General features: G+C 41.1%; 1 protein-coding gene across 1 annotated transcript in view; it reads right to left on the bottom strand.

Annotated features, from left to right (window-relative positions):
• Nucleotides 1-20,837: 20,837 nt before the first annotated feature.
• The window catches only part of PRUNE2 (prune homolog 2 with BCH domain), a 144,248-nt gene continuing 140,772 nt past the window's right edge, over nucleotides 20,838-24,313 (bottom strand). The window contains exon 17 of the mRNA XM_057402138.1: nucleotides 20,838-21,930. Coding sequence (XP_057258121.1) covers nucleotides 21,786-21,930 — 145 coding nt within the window. The 3' untranslated portion in view covers nucleotides 20,838-21,785. The remainder of the gene's footprint in view (nucleotides 21,931-24,313) is intronic.

The raw sequence follows: 24,313 nt of genomic DNA, 5'->3' as shown, positions 1-24,313 counted from the left end.
CCAAAATGACTCGAGTTTCTCAAAAACTTTAAAGAACTTCAGCAATGTCTTAAGTGTCACTGGTGGAACTGCTGGTTTCTTCTTCTGTCAAGCTCAACTTGTATTCCAGGTTATTTTACCAGTGAGTATGCAAAAATAAAGTTATTTTTCTTAACAATATTGCATCTTCCTATAAGTAAAGTTCTTCTAGAGGCACCACCATAATCCTAATGATTAGGACCTGAAATGTTTTGCCATACACAACTTGAAGCTGCAACTGAGACAAGTCTTATCTTTCTTTCATATGTTCATTCATTCATCTGTCTGTGCCTGTTTAGGTTTAGCTGATGCAGCTGACTTTTATTTGCTTCTTTTGGTGGAATGGAAAGGAGGAAATCTGGATGAGTTGTATTACAGGTTAGGTCCCTGCTTAGTTTAGCTGCTGCAATTTACCACAGAAACATGGTGCTGGGAGAACAGGAACACTGTAAGGGACGATATTATTTCTTATGGCAATTCAGGTTTGTCATGTACAGTTACTGCCAGCTCTCTCTTACTTCTGAGGTGAATGGAATTCATTACAGGTACTAGCAAATGCAAAAACAGACCAAATTTTTTGTTTCTTGCTGTGATGGCAGCATGTGTTTATTACAAAGGTAGTTTGTAATGAAATTTCTCCTAAGGTGTGCCCCGGCAAAACCATAATGAACTGCTTACTGTTGATCATGCAAATAAGCTAGGAAGGCAAGCAATTTAATCTTAAATGGGGCCTTTTCTTCATAACTCCCGCTTTCAAAACCACTCCCACTTTCTTGATAACTCCCACTTTCAAAGTTGTTTAGGGAGTCTTCAGAGACTCTCACATGATGTATAAACAGGCAATTAAAGCTTGTGTGTTGGGGCTGGGGGCGGGGGGGATACTCTTACTCACCCTTTGGCTTTTCTACAAAAATGATCTTACAGACAGTTATGCACTACCACCTTTGGATAAGATGCAGCAAGGTGTAACTTCACTGCACATAGTACTTGGAAATTACTATTTCAAATTGTTATCATACCTTACCATTAGGGATGTCCCTGCTTAGAAGCAATTTACAGAAGCAGATGCAAGCTGTCTACAGGTTCGAATTCTAATATACTGCTTATCATGCCTCACCAGAAGGGCAGGTTCCCACCCTCAAAGGGCTCCCTTGCTAAGCAAGCAGAAGAGCAGTTCCCCACCCACAGAGGGGCCCCCGGTTGAGCTAGCAGTCACGTTTAGGTGCTAAGTCATAGTCATGCTAAAAAGCAAAGTTATTTCAACTAAGGCCTAATGGCTTGGTCTCAACTACATCAACCCTTCAACCATTAATTCTGAATATAGCGGTGCTCTAATACCAGAAAACTGCAGGTTTACTCTGATCACCTTCAGGTTTCCTCTCAGGGCAGAAGACAGCACACAGACCTTCACGAGGATTGAACTTGGAAGCTGGACAAAGAATAGAGCAATTAAAATTAGAGTCAGGATGGTGGGTTCAGCTGCAGTGCTGCTCAGGGCACTCAGAGGACCAGCTCTTTCCACTTCCTGTTTCATGAACCCAGCTTACACCAGCCCTTGCACTGTGACCTTATCAGCCTTTGGGTAGGCAGGAAGGAAACTGGTTGGCATTCTGCCTGCTGAATAACCTTTTACTTTTTCTCCTTTATTTCAAAACTGGTTCAGTTTCTCAGTTCAGTTCACCATTGCTGGGAAGAGAAGATTAGCCTGTGAAACCACTGCTAAAGTAACGTGTATGCTGGTCAAAATCCCCCAGCTTGTCTTTTTAATTTTCCATAGCAGAATTTTTCAAAAGAGCTCAATGCATTGGATACACTTCTATAGTTCAGTCCCTACTTTCACATCAGCCTTTTGAGTGCCCCTAATACAGTAACAATTTGTTTGTTTTACTGATAATAATTGTGGTAACCAAGTATCCTGTATCACTGAGAGCCACTGAAAGGCTGAAAGCCTTTAGGTTCAAAAGCTGATTTGATCCCAGAAACAACACTTTGCTTTCACCTCCTTCCTGCTTTAGGTTTGATTTGACAGGAAGCATGTGTTTGGCTAAACAGTTTATTTTCTCACTGCTTCCTATCTAGCACAACAGAAAATGACAAGAAACCTTGAAGGTGAACACTGGAGATATAATTAAGGTTTCCAATCAGATCATCATTACTTGGTACATTTCCAAGTGGCTTGACAATAAAAAATTGGCCTGAGTTATAATACGAATGCCTTAGAAGATAAAAATTAAAGAAGAGGCCATCTGCTCCAACATACTTGTACTGTGCTGATAATTCTTTCTTCCAGATTCACTATTACTGCTAGCTCTGAATGGCTGTGGCAGTCATTAAAAAAAATACCTGTGATTTCATTCAAGTTCTGTTGCAATATTTCACTGGTTTAATTTATAGCTTCTTTTACTGTTGAAAATCTTTGTTGGCCTTTTCCTTTTTATTTTTTTATTTTTGTCACTTAAAGAATATACCAAAGAGAAAATATTACAGTGGACACTTCTTAAGTCAATTAAAACATAGGAAATTGCATTATGTAAAATGGCTTCCCAATTCCAGTTAACAATACCATGTGTCCTCAGCTTAAAATTTCAATAATCTAGTAGACCAGTTTCCATAGTTTTTGAATTCTCTTCTTTCCAATAGATCAATTTCCTTAATTGTGCTTTTAATGCCCTAGACTACAGTGTGGTAAATTAAAACTAACCTGCTTTAAACAGGCAAGGAGCCTTCTGGGTGCCTTAGACAGCAGAATTTAAAAGCCGATACCCTTTAGGTACAGTTTTCAAGAATCTACATGAATCCAACTTATCAAGTTGTTTTCCTCATACATATCCTAAACTTTTCTATTTTATAATTGAAATCAGCCAGTTTTTTAATTTTTGCATACAATTTAGGGGTTTGTTTCTTCTTTTCTTTTTTTTTTTTTCCTCTTGTGCATCAGTCACTAACCTTACACAGATAGTTTGCATTTGCATTATGTTTACCCTTATTTGCTTTGCCATATGTTATAGCATCTTCAGACAGAACTATTTTGCTCAGTGGCCTCATGAGAGTTGGGCTTGTTCAGCCTGGAGAAGGGAAGGCTCAAGGGAGACCTTATAAAAGTCTTCCAGTACCTAAAAAGGGCTACAAGAAATCTGGAGAAGGACTACTTACAATGGCCTGTAGTGATAGGACAACTGGGAATGGCTTTAAACTGAAAGAGGGGAGATTTAGATTAGATATTAGGAAAAAAATCTTCACTATGAGTGTAGTGAGCCACTGGAATAGGTTGCTTTTGTGTTTTAAACCCAGCTGGTAACTCAATACAATGCTGCCGTTTGCTCACTCTCTTCATTCCCCCCTCCTTGTGTGGGATGGGGAAAAGAACTGAAATAAGGTAAATCCCACGGGTTGAGATAAGAACAGTTTAATAACTGAAGTACGATATACTCCTACTACTAATCATAGTAATAATGATAAGGGAAATAACAAGGGGAGAGAACATAAAACTAAAAAGGCAAAGGAAAAATAATCAATAAACACAAGTGATGCACAACGCAGTTGCTCACCGCTCGCCAACTGATACCCAGCGTGACCTAAAGAGCGATCTCGGCCTTCTGCGTGACTGCCCTCAGTTTATACACTGGGCATGACATGCTGTGGTATGGAATACCCCTTTGGGTAGTTTGGCTCAGGTGATCTGTCTCTGCTTCCTCCTGGCCTCTTGTGCCCCTCCTCACTAGAAGAGCTTGAGAGCAAAAAGTCCTTGCCCCGGGTAAGCACTACAGAGCAACAACTAAAACATCAGTGTGTAATCAGCATTGTTCTCAGACTAAAGCCAAAACACAGCACTGCACCAGCTACTAGGAAAAGAAAGAAACAAAAAACCAAAACAAAACAAGTAAAACCAAAACAAAAAAAAAAAACAAACAAAACCAAAATACCTTTTACAGTTGAAACCAGGGCAGTTGCCCAGAGAGAAGCTGTGTTCAGTGGCAGTGTTCAAGGCCAGGTTGGACTGGGCTTGGAACAACCTGGTCTAGTAGAAGGTATTCCTGCCCATGGCAGGGAGTTGGAAATGGATGATGTTCAAGGTCCCTTTCAACCTAAACCATTCTATGATTTAATTTCTGTGACTCTAAAACTGAGGTTTGCTCTTGGAGCCTTACACATGGTTGGGTTCTTCTAAGATCTGACAGTATTCTTTTAATTTCATCGTCTTCTGTAGCTATAGTAGAGCTTGACAAGAAAAAGTTAAGAATGCAAACATCACATCCTCAAATGAAGCCATAAACTAATCCATGTGTGTGATACAATAGTGGGATGGTAGGAGATGGGTCCTACTCTTTCTTGGAGTGCAGTCAGAAGGAAAATTAGTCTGCCCTTGTACATGTCCCTCTTTGGACACAAAAAGGAGTCGGCACAATCAGATCAATCTCCTACATGCTGCTCTAAGAAGATATTTAGCTTTTTGGCCAGCTAAAGACTGTTGTAAAGATAGCGATGATGATGAACTGTAGAAAAGCAAATCTGTTTCATGTTATTATTTTCAGATGAGCTCTCTCTTGCCTAGGAATGTCTGTATGTCTGGACTTGTAAGGTACCTTGAAAAATTATTGTAAAAAAGATGCATGAGTGTTTGTATAGCTTGTCTTCTGTTTGGACAGGAGAAGGTACTTAGAGTAGTTCAGACTGAGAAATGACATTATGCAGGCCTTTGATGGGAAATTGATACCTGATATGTAGTCAAACAATCCCATGCAAAAGCTTGGCTTAGAACTGGTATATCAGAATATATCAGTGGAAGTATTGTTTTTTATATATAGGCATTGGGATTGTAGTATAAATTTTTTTTTGGCAGAAGGCAGTATTTGGCTAACGTTTGTTAAGAGCTATTCTCTTTAATTCCTGGGGAAAAAAGTAGAAAAAATAATTCCACTAAAATGATTTCACTTTCTGCCGAGTCCTCTGTGTCATTCGTTGGCAAAGGTAATGGAAGAAAAAGTATCAGCAACAAAAAGTGACCATGAATTTTTTTTTTTTACATTAACAGCACTGACTCCAATTTTCTTTCCCATATTTGGTATTGCCTAAACTGTAGTAAACAACTGATACAATTTGTATTTCAAGCTGCTAGCCTTGGCCAATTTTCAAAAAGAACTGAAAGTACCTAATGTGGGAACTTCAATAATAATGTCCAAAATTACATTCCTGCCCTACTGCACCTGAAGCTAGAGGCATCTTCTTTCCATCATATTCTTTGATCTTTCATGCTTTACCTAAACACGTGAATCTACATGCCTCCTTCCACCCGAATTGGCCCATGCTGCAGCACAGTCTTTAAGTCTGCATGAAAACATACCACTTTAGGTACGCTTAGAAACCTTCCCTTCCCTTCCCTTCCCTTCCCTTCCCTTCCCTTCCCTTCCCTTCCCTTCCCTTCCCTTCCCTTCCCTTCCCTTCCCTTCCCTTCCCTTCCCTTCCCTTCCCTTCCCTTCCCCTCCCCTCCCCTCCTCTCTCTTCCTTTCCCTTCCCATTCTGGCCCTGGCCAACCCCATGCAGCTGGTAATTCCCTGCGCTGCTTGTTCATGCTCTCTATAGACCCTTGCACTTAAGCCCAGAATCAGGCACTACACTTCCAGTATCCCTCTGGAAAAACATTTTAAATGTTGTCTGTAAATGCAGCCCAATGTGTACAGCTTCACCAATATGCAGATACTACATACTATTCACACTTTGTAACTCCAAAGGAGGAAGTATTGCTCGGTTTGTCTGATGTCAGGTTTCTTGTGTCTTTCTCTAAGGTTATGTTACAAACCAATCAACATGAGATGCACAGTACCAGATGGGGAGGGTGGCTGAAACTGATGGTAGGTCTCAAGAACTGACATCTAAAAAATGCCAGGCAGGTGAAGTCAGGAAAATACAGCAAAGCAATACAAGTTACACTAGCCTGGACTCTGCATAGTTTCAGAAAAAAAGTTTATCAGCCTCAAAATGCTTAGGTTAATGAACCTCAGGTGAACAAAAGAACCCTTTACTACTCTGCCTTTTAAATGTCTCATCTATTACTAGATGAATGATTCTCTGCCTTCATTAAAAAAAAGGTGGTTAGGATAAAATTATGAGGCTCTGCTTAGCACAAGCACTTCTTTTTTTCACATAGTAGGGAAATAATAAGAAGGGACAGAGCATTCAGTGTTAGATGTGAAGAAGTGAAGTGGCTAGAGAAGCCCATGTAAACCTTGGAAATGTATAGAAAAGAAAATGGCATGGATCCATCAACTTTTCCTGGAGTCCTGGCAGTGGACACATACTGGGAGGAAAAAAGAAGGAAAAAAAAAAAAAAAAAGGAAAAAAATATTAGCCACAGCATGGCTGTTACTAGAGTTAAATATTAACTTGTCCAGAGGAAATGAAAGGCAGCAAAATATTGCAGGGTTACTGATTTTATTGTAACTTTATCCAAAACCATACTGTGGCAAGTATTCCGTAAACAAATAGGAAGACAGACCATCTTCTCCAAAGAATCTATATCACAGGCCAATATACTAAATAGCAAGTGAGTCAAGAACATATTCTGTTGTACTGACAAAAATAGAAAGGAAAAATAATGTGGGATAAAATAGATTGGAATAAGAAAAAGGGGGAAACCCAGCAAAACAGAAAGGTGGGTGAAAGGAGAGCAGAAAAAGAGAAGCAGAAAAAGTGGCAAAGGGTAATGATAGTAAAGTGGCAGGAGATGGTGGAAGAAACTGTTGTAATGAAGTTTGGACATTTTAAACAGTTGTCCATTCTCTCTGTTCATCTCTATTCATCCCATCCACCACTACTGCACTGTAGTATTATAAATGACTTCAAGTTTTGCTTGTCCAAGTTTTGCTTGTCCAAGTTTCTGGCAGCAGAGGCTGTAGAGATAATGACCAGGAGACCACTGTACATTTAAGAGCCAGTGACCCACACTGCAGCTTCCCCAGGCAGGTGCTGCATGCCCAGTGTGGTCTTCAGGCTGTGCAATGCCATGTCACACCGAACACCTTCCGCCACCACAGCCTGCGGCAGCTCGCATTCACCACTGCTGACAAAGCCTTGTCTTTAACAGGGCAACAAGAAGTTCTCTGGAGAAAGTCTTTCCCTTTTTTTTTGACAGTAGAAATGATGAATAGAGTTGCTTTCTTGCTAGGAAATCCTGTAACAGCTTGAAAGACTGGCAGGGGTAACTTGCTCTCTCGCTGCCATGAATGGGGTCTGCAAGGCATCTTGCTCATTGATTGGAGTCATGTTCAATGCCTGTGGCTCCCAGCACCCTAAAGGATGTAATTATCTATGCTTTTATCTTTTTATTGTGTTAGGTCTAGCAAATAGCACTGTGATACCTTACAGGGTCTGAGCACTTCTCATACTGGGATGGACATAAACCAGCGCCTTCCAAGGCAAAACCAGAAGACTAAATTAGTATCACTCTAAAGAGCTAAACCCAGCACCTAGTAATAAAACTAAAGCATAATAAAGCTAAACCTTTACTCTCCAAGAACAATTGATGTACTCTTCTCCACCTGCAAGGTAGTACGTATGCATTCAGTACAAATGACATCAGGCAGTGCCAAAAGATTCAACAGTAAATGGAAATAAAACCCTTTCACTGAAAATAAAATCCTTTCACTGAAACTGCTAGGTCTTTTCCTCCCAGGAAAGCTAATTTTCTACCTTATCAGAAATAGAACAACTATTTGGGAAAATCCCTTCTTGTGGAAAATTAATTCAACATAATAATGCCTTTATCCTTTTTTTTATTACTTAATTATTGATTTAAATAGGAATAACGAATATATTATTCTGAAGCAAAGCCATCCACACGGGCTCTTACTAAACAAAAAACTCTGAGATAATTCCACAAACACAGTAGTGTAGATCAGGAAGTTCATTTACGTTTGAAAGTTGAAAGAAAACAAGCATCACACAGCAATCATCTCAAACAATGAGACACATCTCTTGCCCCTATATGCAGTCATGTCCTAGTGTTTTCTCACAATACATCCACAACCTTGACTAAATCATAGCAGGAAGCCATGTAGCACCCACTACTTAACACATTATCATCTAGTCTGTGTAGGCTGTTCTTTAGGCCTGAAAGTAAAATAAATTGAGTTTTTAGGTTTATTACTACCAGACAGCTAAGACTGCTTTTCTTGCTTTGGGAGCACACACCCTGCTTGCTGTAGTGATTTATGAGATACTGTAATCCAGACATTTTTGTCATGAGTAGTACAGTCGCTACAATGAGTATTAGAATACTTTCCAGACAGTTCATATGTACTAAATAGGGATCAAACTACATTATGCGCTTATAATGCAAGAAAACCATTTTATGCTGTGTATCTTCAGAATCCAGGGGATTTCAAGATGTCACTCCAAGGTTAATGTACTGCAAGAGCACAAACCCAGTGTCAGTAAAGACCTGAATCAGGAAGAGGTCTGTGTCTCAAAAATCCTTCGTGTTGGGGCATAGATAATGAACCATGCCATAGTAAAGCAGGAGTGGGGAAGCGTGGTGGCGATGGGCAGCACTGTTTTAGCCTTCCTCCTACTGCCAGCCCTGCAGATGTAGCCTCAGGTGGCTTTGAATGAGGGAGTAGCTCCCCAGCACGATGGTCTTCTGGTTTTTCACATGATACCGGCAGTGGCCTCTCAGAGCCAGTGAGCACTGGAGAAACGTACAGCTGCCTTGGCCAGGTGGGCAGCCGGAGGGGCAAGTGAAGAGGGGACATCGTGTGTCCTGCAGCTCACCTGAGGTAGGAGGGCACTGGCTGTGGTGAATAAGGTGCCTCACTTTTCTTCTGCCTTGATGCTGAGCTCCCCTGGGTGTGACAGTTAAAATGAACTTCCCCCATCTCCACTCTAAAAACAGCATGCACCTTGTAATATTTATCACAGAATCCTAGATGTCTTGATAATTAGTGTAAGTAATAAAATAATTATTCCTCACTGAAAATGGAAAACGCTGACAGTAGGGATTGCTTATAGCCAGCTACATCTGGCAAGCTGAACCACCAAAGGTGTGTTTTATTATACGTATCAAAATGTTACCTTTCTCCCGCTAGGCTGCTCATCTTTAAGAGTAACATTGCCACAAAGAAATCCATTCTTAGTCCTGTCACCACAATTAAGAAAATGTTAAAACTTGAAGAAAGTTTCCTTAGAGAAGGCGTTAACTGACTGACTTCAACAGAGCCAAGTAAGGTCTGCGTTTAACAGTATCAGGCAAGTTTTAAGTAGAAGCCCTTTAGCTAACAGTAACTAGCTGCCCCATCTCACTACTCTTTCACCACTAAATTTTTCTTAAATTCCTCCATTTTGTCTTTGTCCAATCCTCCCAGGATTACGCAGCGTCACATATGGAAATGTATAATTTTTTGCAGTGTCAGTCACTTATAAAAATTAAAAGTTAAGCATTTAGAAATAGTACATTATTCTCACTAAACAATTAATGTAGTTTTATGCCTTCATTCAATGTAGCCTTTTATGCAGTTAATTTGAAACAAAACCACGCACTTTTAGATGAAAACTTTTTATTTGGATTATAATTTCAAATTAAACCATTACATAGCACTATTGTCTTCATGACAGAGAAATGCAAGAGTACAGCAATGTATGTTTGTGTTTAGTTAGATGCATACCTGTGTCAATACAAAAGTTTCAAAAACAAAGACATGATGGCTTGGCATGAAGAGAGGTTCCCTTACACTGCATAAGACACAAGTTTTTAAATGCCAGAGATGATCGCACTATTTGATAAGAAAGCATGGAAAGAATAACAGAAAGAAGAGAAAACATTCCCCTGATGCTCCCTGCATTGCTTTTTATTTCACATGCAATATCACAGTTTCACATTCAAGACTTGATGGAATAGCAGCCCTTTGCATAAGCTTCTATCAATGGGAGGACACTTAACAGCAAAGAGGACATACGAAGTTGGAATGCTAAAAGCCTAAGAAGGACATCTGTAGGTGAATATCTTGTTCACAGAGCAAACATTGAAGCTTGATATTAAGAAGATTCAGCTGCATCAGTGCAAAAGAAAATACCGTTCAGCTCCATCCCTTGGGATTTACTTGTCTCCCTGTATCTGGTTTCCTGCTAGACTCAAGCAAGAGGTTGGCATTGACCATGTTGGGCTCAGGCAGTTTTAGGTAGTAACTGAGTACTCAGTTTTATTTTTGAGACCAGATTGTGGAAAGAAACTGATTCCGATCTGGGGCTCATTCAACAACAAAGTGCCTGAATCCTGCTTTACAAGGGCATGACATTTAGTGGATGTAATTCAAAGTTAAAACAACAGTCCTCTGAAGAAATACAATCCCAAACACACCAGCATGTCAAGTCCTTTTTCCCTAGTTTACTCGGAATTAAGAAGTGCCATCTACTGAGGTCGAATGTGTTTTCCTTTCACATTTCTCCAGTCCTGTTTATTAGCCTTGTTCTGAACACAAGAACATGCTGTCTGGAACAAATTGGTCTCCAATGCCATCTCACTTGTCACCTCATCAGGACTGTTGAGGCCACCTGAGATGCCTTTTCAGCTCCAAAAGTCAGTGTTTATTTATAGTGTGGTGCACATGAGGACTTTATGCCAGACTTGTAGCATCTCTGTGTATGCTACTCGGACTAATTTTAACTCCACTTGCTCCCACAGGTCTTTGGTGTTGAATTTTCCTGCTTTTCTTTGCAAGGACAGGCTGGTAGCCCCAGAGAACACTACACAGCTTAATTTAGTTTTTTAACAGAGTTGTACATTTGCTTATTTCCAGCGTCCTTCCTCTCTCCATCTGGTAATAAATGGTGGGAAGTTATGTCAGCAGTTGTAGTACCTTTGGGAAGTTTGGTGCCTGTAACTCTTGTCATGTGTATTACCCACTTGTAATTTGTTATGATGACTGATGACATGTTCAAAGACCTTCCAGGCTCAACACTGAATCTTGCACTCACAGGAGTAGACTGAACAATGTAAGGATTCACCTCATCTCCTGTGTAGGTATATTAGGTAATCCCAATCTTGTTTATAAACCTTGGGTAAAGAACAACACCTGCAGATATATCTGCAGGGAAGGAGATCAATACCTTGACTAGCTCCAGCTGGGTAGCAGCACTTTGTATTCTCCACAGCTTCCTCTCTCCATAGACAGAAAGAATTACTCATGCAGAAAGAAAAAGAGAAAAAATATTAAAAGCGAAAAACAAAAACCAAAAGGAGAGGAGAGGGGAAAGGGAAAGGCAGAAGGAGAGGGAGAGGGGGAGGAGAGGGGGAAGTGAAGGGGAGGAGGAGAGAAAGGGGGAGGGGAAGGAAGAAGAAGAAAGAAGAGAGGAGAGGGGAGGAGAGGGGAGGAGAGGGGAAGGGAGGGGAGGGGAAGGTGGGGGGAAGAGAAAGGAGAAGAAGGGGAGGGGAGGGGAAGGGAAAGGAAAGAACTGAACATGATGGCAGAAAATAATAAAAAAATCGAGGGCAGTCATAATGTGGAAATTTATTAACTAAACCAAATCAGAGATCAATTTGTCTGACTTTGTTCTTAATTTTTCCATGACTTTGCATCTGGAATTTCATCATCAGTAGATAGGAAAATTTCTTCTGTTTTGATAAAAGCAGTGGTCAAAAACAGCTTTATATCATAAAAGGTGGCTTTTTCCCCATCTATATCAATTTTTCTTGAGGTATCTGACTTTCATCTAGCACTTTACAAGATTAATACCGATACCAATTGATCAAATGATTCCATGATCAATTCTGTTTAGTTTTCCTTCTGTTGGTGATTTCATTTTAAATGGAAACTTCCTCTGCAGCAACTGCCCTGATGTATAACTGATACAGAGGGTTGACCATTGTACAGGGAGCTAGTACAGGGGGTTGTACAAGGGGGTTAGAGGAATTTGTTTAAACAAAAGGACTATCTGTTGTAAATGCCTGCTAAGCAGAACAGAGACCTCCGGTCCTGTTAATAAGCAGACGTCTGAATCTACTGATAAAGGGGAGAAGTAGAGGATTTACGGCTGGGACACTGATCAAACTCTACTGATAAAGGGGAGAAGTAGAGGATTTACGGCTGGGACACTGACCAAACTCTAAGGCCACACATAAAGACTAAAAAGGTGAAAAGTGCAAGAAGAGGAAGACTCATTTACTTCATCTTGAAGACCCCTACCCAGAGGAGGAAGACTCATTTACTTCATCTTGAGACCCCTGCCCATGACCAGAGGGGGCACTGCGCAGGCGCAGAGGACCTTCTGGCTCATTATAATACGAAGCGGGGATAGGACATGAATATGTATAGGCATATTGTACAACCTTATGAATATATATAACTTTAGAGAATAAATGTACAGGGAAACAACACTGAGGCACGCATGACTTTGAGGAATTATCCCCGTGCGTTTCAGCGCTGAATAAAAAGCATACCTACTTTACAACTTTTAACGAGTTGTGGAGTCAATCCGCGCATCAAAACTACACTACTGATTTACCCATATGCAGAAAAGGACCTGTTCAAACAAATTCCTGCATTTAGCCTCATTAAAGCAACATATAATTGTTTTTCTTGGCTGGACATTTGGTGACCAGTTTAGTTCACAATGCACAAAGCATGGCTGTTGAAGGCTCACAGGAGAGTAGAGGTCAGAAAAGAAAGCCAAGAACTTATTTACATTTAAAAATACTTTTAAAGGTTTAGAGCAATTATGATGCCAGATAAGGCTTTGAAAAAGAAACAAAACCTGTTTGGCAAGTTTCAGTTTGATACAAGCCAAGAGTCACCAGGAAATTCCATTCAACAGATGTTCCAACAGTACAAGAAGGGTCACTCATTGCATTTACTTAACTTTCCTGTCTTCAAAAAGGATGTAGTAGCTTTTTACATTTACCAATCAACATTTATATTTAACTTTCTTAAGAGCAATGGGGAAATGTTAAGGAAATGTGTATACATTCTTAAGCATTTTATTGATCTAAATCCTGATGGAACACTGTCTTTCTCGATTATTTTTTTGTCAGTCCAAAATCACTCCTATGTATTTTTTTTTACAGTGGATTTGCTTTACTGATAAACTCAATCTTCCTGCTGGCTAGTTGTAACAGGTCATTTCTCCCCTTTGTCACTTCAGTCAGTGCTTTTGAATGCAGCTAAACATGCTGATGCAGAATAATAACAGGATATGTGGGTTTGGCCAGGTGTTAAATTTCAAACTATTATCACTTACTTCATTGTCCTGATTACAAGCTGACTCTTTTTCTGTGCACTAGAAGGAAAAAAACCAACTCCCACCTGAATGGTCACCCAACAGTAACAGTGTAAATTGTTGCCTCAGCAGACAGCCGCAAACCCATCAAATGACCCCTGGTTATCAAATCTTCAGTTGTCTGGAAGGCTGCAGGGCCGTGGCCCAAACCTGCCTACTCTGAGGCTTATCCTGACACTCCTGGCTGCTGGTACTGCTGCCATTGCCATGTGTCCTGGGTTCAACAGTAGCAGACATTTTTCTCCTTCTTGGTAGCTGGTGCAGTGCTGTGTTTTGACTTTCAGCGTGGGAACAGAGCTGATAATGATGGTTTGGTTTGGCCAAGGACTTTGTGAGCCTCATGCTCTGGCAGGGAGGAGGGAAAGCCAGGAGGAAGCAGAGACAGGACACCTGACCCAAACTGACCAAAGAGGTATTCCATACCACAGCACGTCATGCCTGGGGTGGGGGGTAACTGGGAGTTACCCAGAAGGACACGGGCTTCTGGGTGGGATTCGTTTCTTGGCCGGTGGTATTGTATTCTCTTCCCTTGTTATTTTCCCTTATCATTGTTGCCGTTGGTGGTAGCGGTGGTGATTTGTGTTGTACATTGGTTGCTGGACTGTTCTTGTCTCAACCCGTGGGAGTTGCACTCTTTCGATCCTCCCCCCCATCCCTCTGGGAGCGGGGAAGGGGAGAGCCCTGGGGGGGGGGGGGGGGGGGGTGGCTCATTTTCTTCCAGCCTGGCACCACTCACTGGGAATGAATGAACAAGCTGTCTGGCTAGGGTTTAAACCCCGACACCATGTCTCTTCCTGGTCTATCTATGGAAGAAATAGCAACGCCAGGAGGAGTAGTGAAAGCAGCATCTTTGGTGACACCAGCCACAGCAGGAAAATCATGAACACCAGCACTGCTAAGGATGAGAACAGCAGTAGGCGTGCCCAGAAAGGAATAAAACTGAACCTGCGTGTGAAACCAAATGGTGTTCTGACTAAGCCTATAACCAGAATAATGCAGATGCCATCCAGCAAGCTGCAAATGGGCTTTAAAATTAATTTTGCACACAACAGAACATATTACATTACCGGTTGCAAATACACTTGCTTATAGCAAAAAGCAACTACTTCTGCCACAACGATAGTAAGCAAGAGGCAAGCATTGTGCTTTTCAAGGATGGGGATGTATCATGAACCGTCCCAGTTCTCTGAGTTACTAGCTGACACCATGGAGTCACTGGACATTTTTGTACCTAGATTTGAAACATTCTTTCCTAGATTTCTTAAAAATTGAAACTATGTCTTTGCAGAGGCTTCCTTGGGTACCTTAATTTATTTGTATGTCTGAACCCTAGGCTGACCATTATTTTATCAGGTCCAGTATCAATGAACTGTAACTCCCCAGAGGAAAACTATGGTTTTATTATGGAATATTTTTCCTATAGTGAATTAGTGAAAGAAATTTCCCAGTGATTAGTGAAAGAAAGGATGGGTAGCAGCTGTATCCTTTTTAATCATTTTGTAAATCCCTCAGAGTCATCCGGCTGTATTTATTTCCAGCACAGTGTCATGCTAAGCCATTCTGGGCACAGCATCATCAACACTTGCCACATACTAAGATTGAGAACCATTCACGAAAACAGATGAGCCATACAGGGACTTATCCTGGGTTCAGCAGTAGCAGTCATTTTTTCTCCTTCTTAGTAGCTGGTGCAGTGCTGTGTTTTTGACTTTTAGCCTCAGAACAGTGCTGATAACACCAATGTTTTTTAGTTACTACTCAGATGTTTAGTCTGACCAAGGACTTTGTGAGTCTCACACTCTGCCAGGGAGGAGGGGAAGCCGGGAGGAAGCAGAGACAGGACACCTGACCCAAGCTAGCCAAAGAGGTATTCCATACCACAGCACATCATGCCCAGGATGTAACTGAGAATTACCCAGCAGGGCTGGTTCACTGCTTGGTCAGGCTGGGTATCGACGGGCGGTATTGTATGCTCTTCCTTTGTTATTTCCCTTATCATTATTATTATTGGTGGTAGCAGTAGTGATTTATGCTATACCTTAGTTACTGGGCTGTTCTTATCTCAACCTGTGGGAGTTACATTCTTTTGATTCTTCTCCCCATCCCTCCAGGAGCAGGGGGGAGGGAAGAATGAGAGGAGAGTGAGCGTGCTAGACTGTGTGGCTGACAGAGTTTAAACCACGACAGGACTACTGTTTGGATAGAGGAAATACTATTTATTCAACTTTCTGTCTTTGATAGAACACAAGTTGTCCATGCCCCATTCCCTCAGGGTGCAAAAATCTTTATATTGGAAACGCCATACACTTCACAGCAACCCAACATAGGGGGATGTTGAGTGCACCCTCAGCAAGTTTGCCAAAAACACCAAGCTGTGTGGTATGGTCAACACACTGGAGAGAAGGGATATCATCCAACAGGACCTTGACAGGCACAAGAGGTTGGCCCATGTGAACCTCATGAATCATAGAATGGTTGGGGTTGGAAAGGACCTTAAGATCATCAAGTTCCAACCTCCCTGCCATGGGCAGGGACTCCTCACACTATACCATGTCTCCCAAGGCTCTGTCCAACCAGGCCTTGAACACCGCTAGGGATGGAGCATTCACAACTTCCTTGGGAAACCCATTCCAGTGCCTCACCAACCTCACAGTAAAGAACTTCTTCCTTATATCAATCTAAACTTCCCCTGTTTAAGTTTAAATGCATCACCCCTTGTCCTGTCACTACAGTCCCTGATGAAGAGTCCCTCTCCCGTATCCTTGTGGGCTCACCTCAGCTATTGGAAGGCTCCACACAGAACAAAGGCAGGTGCAAGGTCCTGCACCTGGGTTGGGGCAATCGCAGGCACAGCTACAGGTTGAGTGGAAAATGGATTAAGAGCAGCCCTGCAGAGAAGGACTTTCAGATGTTGATTGATGAGAAGCTCAACATGATTTAGCAAGGTGGCCCAAAAGTCAACCATATGCTGGGCTGCATCGTAAGAAATGTGGCCAGCAGGCTGAGCAGGGTGATTCTCCCATTTACTCTGCTCTGGTAAGACCCCACCTGCAGTACTGTGTGCAGTTCTGGCCTCCAACACAAGAGCGACATGGACCTCTTGAAGGAAGTCCAGAGCAGGGTCATGAAGATGATCAGATGGCTGGAACACCTCTCCTATGGACACACACTGAGAGATTTGGGCTTTTTCAGCCTGTAGAAGAGAAGGCTGTGGGGAGACCTTAGAGCAGTTTCCAGTACCTAAAGGGGGCCTACAAGAAATCTGGAGAGGGACTTTTTAAAAGGGCTTTTAGTGACAGGACAAGAGGAATGACTTTAAACTGACAGAGAGGAGATTTAAATAGGATATTAGGATGTTCTTCCCTGTGAGAGTGGTGAGGCACTGGCACAGCTTGCCCAGAGAAGCTGTGGATGCCCCATCCCTGGCAGTGTTCAAGGCCAGGTTGGATGTGGCTTTGAGCAACCTGGTCTAGTGGAAGGTGTCTGTGCTTATAGCAGGGGATTGGAGCTAGATGACCTGGAAGGTCCCTTCCAGCCCAAATCATTCTGTGATTCTGAGATATGTGATTGAGCAGATAACTCTTGGGAAATGCTTATCACATTCAGTAAACAATTCTTATTACTGTTTGGCTTCTACATCTCTCCTTTTAAATGTGTTCAACATTTGTAAATACACTGGCTCTTCTATGCTTGAGACTCCAGCCAGCTCAATTCTGTATCCATACAAAGGGAATTTACTAAATGTAAACAGTGTCCCAACTGACTATCATTTGGTCCTAAAGTCACTTCTGTTCACTTCAATCTCGGTATGAGAATTCAAAGCAAAATAGTTATATAGATAGGCCTGACTACAATGACACAGATTTTCCTCCTCTCTAAATTAATGTTAACAAAAGTAGAACAGGAGAATAATAATAGTTCTGTTGAAAAGTCCTGAGCACACACTCATGGAAACTTTTAAGAGGCTAATAAATAGGACTATTTGAGTGAATGAAGCTTTTCTTCTCAGCTTGAGACTTCAATGGCTGAAACTGGTATGCAGCCAAATTAATATTAGATGCTCTCAGCAGAGTTGAACTCTCTTATTAAGCAGAAGTTTTAGCTAGTCTGTGATTAATGTTGTGTATTGTTTTGATGTAAGGACAACAAGAGGATTTCAAAAGTAATTATATTGGCCAGTCTGAAGAAATGCTTTCCAGATTTGATGAACAGAACAGCAAACAGAAGACTGCATCTCTTGAAGAGAACACTGGCTCACATATGTATGCTTGTGTGCATACCAAGGGTATCTGGAGGAAAGTACTGAGATAGCTAAGCCTGCTGAGATTGCCTTGATGATAATAAGCAGCATTCAGTGGGCCCACCCTCCTGCCACAGCCTCCAAGCCAGTTCAAAAATATTGCTGATTTTTAAAACCAAATTTATGGTATATCATCTTGTGAGAATATGAATGCCAACATACGACACCTTCTGTCAGAAAATCTGCGTAACCCTTTTTATGCTGGTTAGTACTTACAATAAAAAAAACCCCTCCAAACTGGATTGTGTAATTCTGTTTTGACATGACTGGTGTTACCCATTGTTTACACCAAAGAAGAAAAGCACAGACATAACTTTCTGAAACTTACACACTGAAATCCATATGGGTACATTTAAATTTTCACTTGTATTCACTGGTATTTAGGAAGCAAAGTTTCATCTTAGCATTCTTACAGACAGCTTCTGCTCACGAATGTAAGTGTTCACATTTTATGAAATGGGAAAAGTTAGCTAGTTTTTTTAGCAGCACAAATTTGCATTGACTCATTCAGGAAAGTTTTTGTCAAAATGAGTATCCACATACACATTTTTATTAGTTATCAGGGTACTCCCCACCTACTAGTAGAAATAATAGCAAAACACTTTGGGGCATGCTAATGTTGCTAATAACAATAATAACAGATAGCTCATCCCCATCTTTAAAACGGAGGGTCAATGATAAAAATAATGAGTAAACTGTAAGGGGATTGCAGTGGGACTAGAAAGAAAACATAAAAATAATAATATTATCCACCTTTTAGCTAAAAGCACCTGAATACATGGTTCCAGTTGAGCACTTCCTTCTTTAAAAGACACCAAAATAAATATTCAAATTAGGAAGCAACTTGAAACACAGTACGCTTGTTCACCCATGCTATATTTAATCTGGTGGTAAGCAGAGAGTTGTGTTACTTTATTCATTTTTGCTCCTAGTGTAAGCAACGAGTGTGAGTTTGCTCGCAGGGTTGGAACTGTGCAGTGCTGGGGAGCGCCAGAGGAAGGCACAGCCAGTACTGCTGCTTCTAAACTTAGTAAAGCACAGGAATGAGCATATCGCTAAGAAAAACTGTGAACTTTTATTTTTTTTTTTTGAATACACCTTTCTAATGCTTAGCTTTATTTTCTACCTGGCCTTTCTCTCCCACATTGTTAAGAGTGTTACCTTAAGGAAAAGAGTCCATACTTCTAAAGGTCTGAGACCCAGGAAAGGGGACAGGCTTTCTAGTTTGTACAGTCTTACAAGATCTTTGTACAGAGGTTTTTGTAAGGCCTTGGCTTTTGCATTTGCTCTAGTACTACATTAAATACACCTTTCATCTGGAATAGCTACAGATCCACTCATCACACAGAAGACCTTTTAAGAATAACACACCTAATGTTTATCAAACATTGAGGTCTTTACAGGCCGAGTACTGCCAATGGGTTTGGGGCCTATTTCCCCAAACCTTCCTCTCCCCAGAACACAAGCAATAACTCATGAAATGTCATTTTGTAGAAAGGGTAAGAAAGCAAAAGTGAAGGTAATGCATAGATAATCTGAAAACAATGTAGCCAGTATTGAGATGTGAGAAGTCTGAAACTATGAATGCCTCACTGGGGAAAAATTTACGAGACTTTTCCTGGGGGATTTATATAGCTGTAGAAATTCAGCCAAATAAATAGTCTGAATTCAGCAGTGTTGCCAGTAGCTACCACAGATTTGTTACTCACTGTATATTCCCTACCTCATAATGACCTGCTTGCTCCAGACAGAAATACAGTTCAGTAAAACTGCAATCTGTGAGGAGTTTGGTTGGTTTTATTAAAACTATTTCCAGAGCTAAATACAAGAGTTGATGGATACTGGGTAATGTTTCAAATGAAGGTATGTAAGAAAGCATCATAACTAAGTATTGCAATAGCACTTTGATCAGGTACCAAACTAATCCTGTATCATCCAGACCAGTCCAGAAGTAGTTTCCATCTGGCAGCAGTTTTCTCCTTAAGGAGCATCACAGTAATAGCTTAAAACAGTCTTTCCTAGATTTCACTATAGTTACAGCAGACTACTGCATTGTTAATAGAACAGCCAGAGAATGTAGGTGCGTAAGTAAGTGTACTGGCCATATACTGCTTTTTTACCTATGCCAATAATTACAGCCTATTACATACACTCTCAGAAATGCAAGAACACTGGGGAAGAGAAGGGCAATCCAGAAGGCTGGAGGAGATCTCAGGGAGGACTGTGTGGTGGGACAGCAGTAGCCAGACTGTACAGCCAGAGACAGGAGCAGATCTGGCAGCTGCTAAAGAAGGTACTCAGATAAAATGTTTACTCTGAGCAACAGCCTCTCCACAGGCTAGTGTAGAAAGCAGAAATAGCCCAAGCCTGACTTACGTCAAGCAGTGGTTAGGGGCAGGCATTGTTTGCTGCCTAAAAGTTGTGAGCAAAGTAAAGGAGGCTTCTGGCTCTCTGAGCCACTGTAGCATCTGAGGGCCAGTTGAACCTGTCTGCTGATGACCACAGCTACGTTACATTCAAACACTTGTGTTTCCCAGGCACTGAAGAGGCACCATGTTCATGTAACTTCTCCATGTTCAAAGGAATGTGTAGTCAAATTCTATTCAAATTCTTAGGCAGAACTTAATGAAAAATAAAAGATTTCAACTAACCAAACACTAGAGACTCTCACAGAAGTTCAAATTTATTCATACTGAATATTGAATTCAGGAAGGATGTTTAAATAATCTGGAGTTTTCTTTTCTAAAAGCATTAAAAGGTTTTCTGTTTTCCCCCTTCTTTATCAAGAAATTAGACGTTTTCTTTTCTTCCCTTGCTATCAAGTGTTGTCAGGGCTACTTGTGTTTACTTCCTTATTTGCAGTTCCTCAATGGAGACAAAACGTACAGGCACTCAACAGACTCAGCAATTTACAAAAACAAACACCTAGGTAAAATCAGCACAACATTATTCAAGATTTCTCTCTCACACACCTTCACATCTCCATTTTTCTTCAGCTGGCAGTTACAACCTACTGTACAAAGAATGATCCTGTTTGGTCATAAATCTTACCAACCAGAAACCTAGGGGAAGAGATGCCTACCAGATCAGTGGGCCAGCTCCAAAACTGAGACAGTGTTCTTCCCATCATTTAGGACTCAACTATTCTAGACAAAGAGGAATAATCTCAAAACTTGGTTTATTTATTGAGGTCCCAATAGAGAAAAAAACAAACCCCAAGCTTGTGGGTTTTCTTGTCACTATGATTAGAATATAATGAAAGCGAAAAAACCATATGTAGTAGCAGAACTGTTAGTTATTATACTTTATTATTCCTGTTTAAATATTCTTAATCCTTATGATCAAGAGAACATCCCTCACATACACCTTGGGTCCTCTACAATATTAAATATAACGTATCTGATTTTGGAAAGACAGGTTGAGAATGAGTTTAGCTAAAAAACATGGTTTAATAAAATTCTGCAGGGATGTGGATAATAATGACATCATGATATTCCTGCCCAGGGTGCCAGGCTGCAGCTCCTACTTTGGATTAGGAGGCCACTCTTTAGAATTCAAGAGGGTGTTGTTACGTGGAAAAGCAGAAGAGCCTGAGCAAAAATTGAAAGAATTTTCCCTCCTTTCCCCTCAGCAATAACTTTGAGGGGATGTCACACATCTGCTAAGTCTGTGTGTGCCACTGGGATTAGTGGCACAAGAAGTCAAGTTGGTTGAACCATTTGCCAATATATGAGGTAGGTTCCTTGTGGCCTTCATGATAAGAGTCCCCTGGAAATCATGGGGGGCAGCTGAGCACTTGAAGAAGTTTGGGTGGCCTCCATGCTTCCCCTCCCCATGACCAACTGGGCATCTCACAGACATCAGATCTGGATGTGTGGAAGTGTAAAGAAACCAAAACAGGCAGTCCCTCTGAAGATTACCCCTTCATTTACAAAATCTGCCCACAATTCACACTAAGAACGATGGAAAATTTTGAAAAAGAGAGACAGAAGTAGCAGTGAGATGTTGTGTTTCCATATGGTGAATTACCACTGAAACAAAGTAGGAACTAAACCCACAGAATTTGCATTTCTGCAGTGTACTCAAAGAAATAAATGGTTTTATCCTGCTGGGTATAAGGATGGTCCAAAGTATGCTCTTCTGGCAGACTTAAACAGAGGTAACTCAGCTCAAGCACGCACAGACACATGGCAGGTCTGTGTTTTCAGTGTAATTCACTGTCAGAGGTGTTTGGATTTCCTGTAATAAATCCCCAAATTATAAACTCTGCCATACACAGAGGCACATGTTGGATCCTTTGCCAAGGCATTTTGGAATATGTCCACCCTTTTGAATAGCAGGGAAAAGACCTGGGGGAAGACAATTGAGAATTCATTGGTACCACAGCAATTGTCCTATCTGCAGCTGCACCTTAGAGCCATCCTGTTAGCAGCTTGAAAATTGTGCTGACCTGATATTTAATCATCCCATTCTTGGGCCACTTGTAGAGTGGTATTACCACAACCAAGGAGAAGGTTGTGCATATGCATAGAAATAGGCCTGCAATAACATTAAAGTTTTAATGATTGAATTAGTTTTGTAATGAAGGCAAGTCCAAATAACTCACAGTAGGTGTCAGGAGTCAGAATTATATGCAGATCACATCTTCTTTTTTTTTTTTTTTTTTCCCCAAGAAAATAAACACTGGAACACCCTCAGGAAAATCTGAATAATGATGTCAAAATCTTGATGTTACCCAATTCTTCATTACATGATTTGACACTAACATCAAAGGACGAGCCTTTCAACTCACTAATGATATCTCCACACTAGAAAACGACTTGTTGTACATGAAAGCAGTTTAGACCCATTGATCCTTTAATTGTTGCATCCCTGGAGCAGCTAACTTAACATCCAGCACAGCATCAGGCAGCAGAGCAACAGCTGCAGATGTTTCCCTAAAGTCTGAATGCAACATAAAAGCTTGAATGCAATATAATACTTTTCAATTCTGGCTTTACATACGCATATGTATATATCTCTATCTATGGCTACAGCTACAATCTTCCTGATGCATCACATCACATCTGCCACCTAGGTGAGCTGTCACCACCCTCTGTTTCACAGTGAGCTAGTCCAGGATCTTCATGTCTGTAAAGGTCCAAAGGAACCTTCTTGTGCTGTCCTTTAAATTCCTGTTGCACCACATTCCTTGTTTGAGAGAAGGCAATTAACAAAGTAGTGCTCTTTGAATTAGAAACATAAAAAGACTAAGCCTTTCATCAGTAGTAATTATTTGTTTGAAGTTGGGGTAACATTAGGAAGCTTATCGATGAAAGAAGTGCTAGTGAATGGTAACACAGAGGTAACAATGCCTAACAGGGAGTAGTCAGAACAAACAGAAGAAGAATTTATCAGGCTAAACAGTTCACAGACTAAAATCAAAAGTAAGCAATTAAGGATGAGAAGCAGAATATCTCTTCTGGATTCTGTTATGCATTCACAAAAAAAGCCCTACTCTTGATCTCACCGTGCTCGCTTTCCTGTGCTCACAGTTTCCACTCACGAAAGAGGGGAATGGAGCACCAGCTTTGTAGAAAGCACAGCAGCTGAAATCAGAGGATAATTAGAAGGATGTCTAGACAGCCTCAAGAGAGCAATTCTGAGGGCACTTTACCCAGCTTTGTTATTGTCTGATTTGGCTTTGGGGGAAAAAAATTGAGTGCCTTTTTTTTTTTTTTCCCCCCAGGCGTTGTTAGAAGAACCTTGGCAAATGAGTTCACTGAAGTACCGATGACATTGCCTGTGTGGGTTAATGTCACCAGTCTCACCTATTCCTGCAATTCAGAAAGCACTCTTCAACAGGTACTAAATCTGCCTGACAATCCTTTAATGAACTGGAGATGTCTACCAACACCTATAGCATCCAAATCTGTGTCTAGCTGATCACTGCTCCGCATAAGACAGAACACTTTAAAGGTGCCTGAAGTTAACTTTTGGTAATCCAAAATTATGTTTATTAACAGCAGCCTGGGTCTGATCTTCTGGTATACTATAATGGCTGGCATAAAGTTCATTTATTTCATAGTGGCTGATATGGGGCTATGTTTTGGATTTGTGGTGAAAACAGTGCTAATAACACAGGGATGTTTTAGTTACTGCTGAGCACTGTTTACACAGCCTCAAGAGTTCTACTCCTCACACCAGCCCACCAGTGAGCAGCCTGGGGGTGCACAAGGAATTGGGAGGGGGGACAGCCAGAACAGCCAACCCCAACCGACCAGAGGGATATCCCAGACCATGGCATCCTGCTTAGCATATAAAGCTGGGGAGAAGGAGGAGGAAGTGGAGGTGTTTATGGTGATGGTGCTTGTCTTCCAAAGTAACCTTTACCTGTGAAGGAGCCCTGCTTTCTTGGGGGTGGATGAACACCTGCCTGCCCATGGGAAGCAATGAATTCCTTGTTTTGTTTTGCTTACACATGCAGCTTTTGCTTTGTCTACTAAAGTGTCTTTATTTCAGCCCATTAGTTTTCTCACTTTTACCTTCCAAACTACCTCCCCATCCTGTTGTGGGAAGTGAGTAAGCAGGTGATGAGGTCTTAACTGCCTATTGGGTTAACCAACTGACATCTGTGAAATGAGTAAGACAAGCAGAAATTTCTACATCCAAGAGCAGCTGTGAATGGCAGACACTTCTCACAGATACTTCCAGACTGAGAGACATAGATTCCAAACTGACAGTGATTGAAAA

This window comes from Pezoporus wallicus, unplaced genomic scaffold (assembly GCF_028554395.1).
Source record: "Pezoporus wallicus isolate ANWC-B61680 ecotype Strahan unplaced genomic scaffold, APGP_CSIRO_Pwel_v1 contig_6275, whole genome shotgun sequence".
In the NCBI taxonomy this organism is placed as follows: Eukaryota; Metazoa; Chordata; class Aves; order Psittaciformes; family Psittacidae; genus Pezoporus; species Pezoporus wallicus.
Note: the sequence above shows the minus strand (reverse complement) of the source record. Positions and strands in the feature narration are given on the sequence as shown.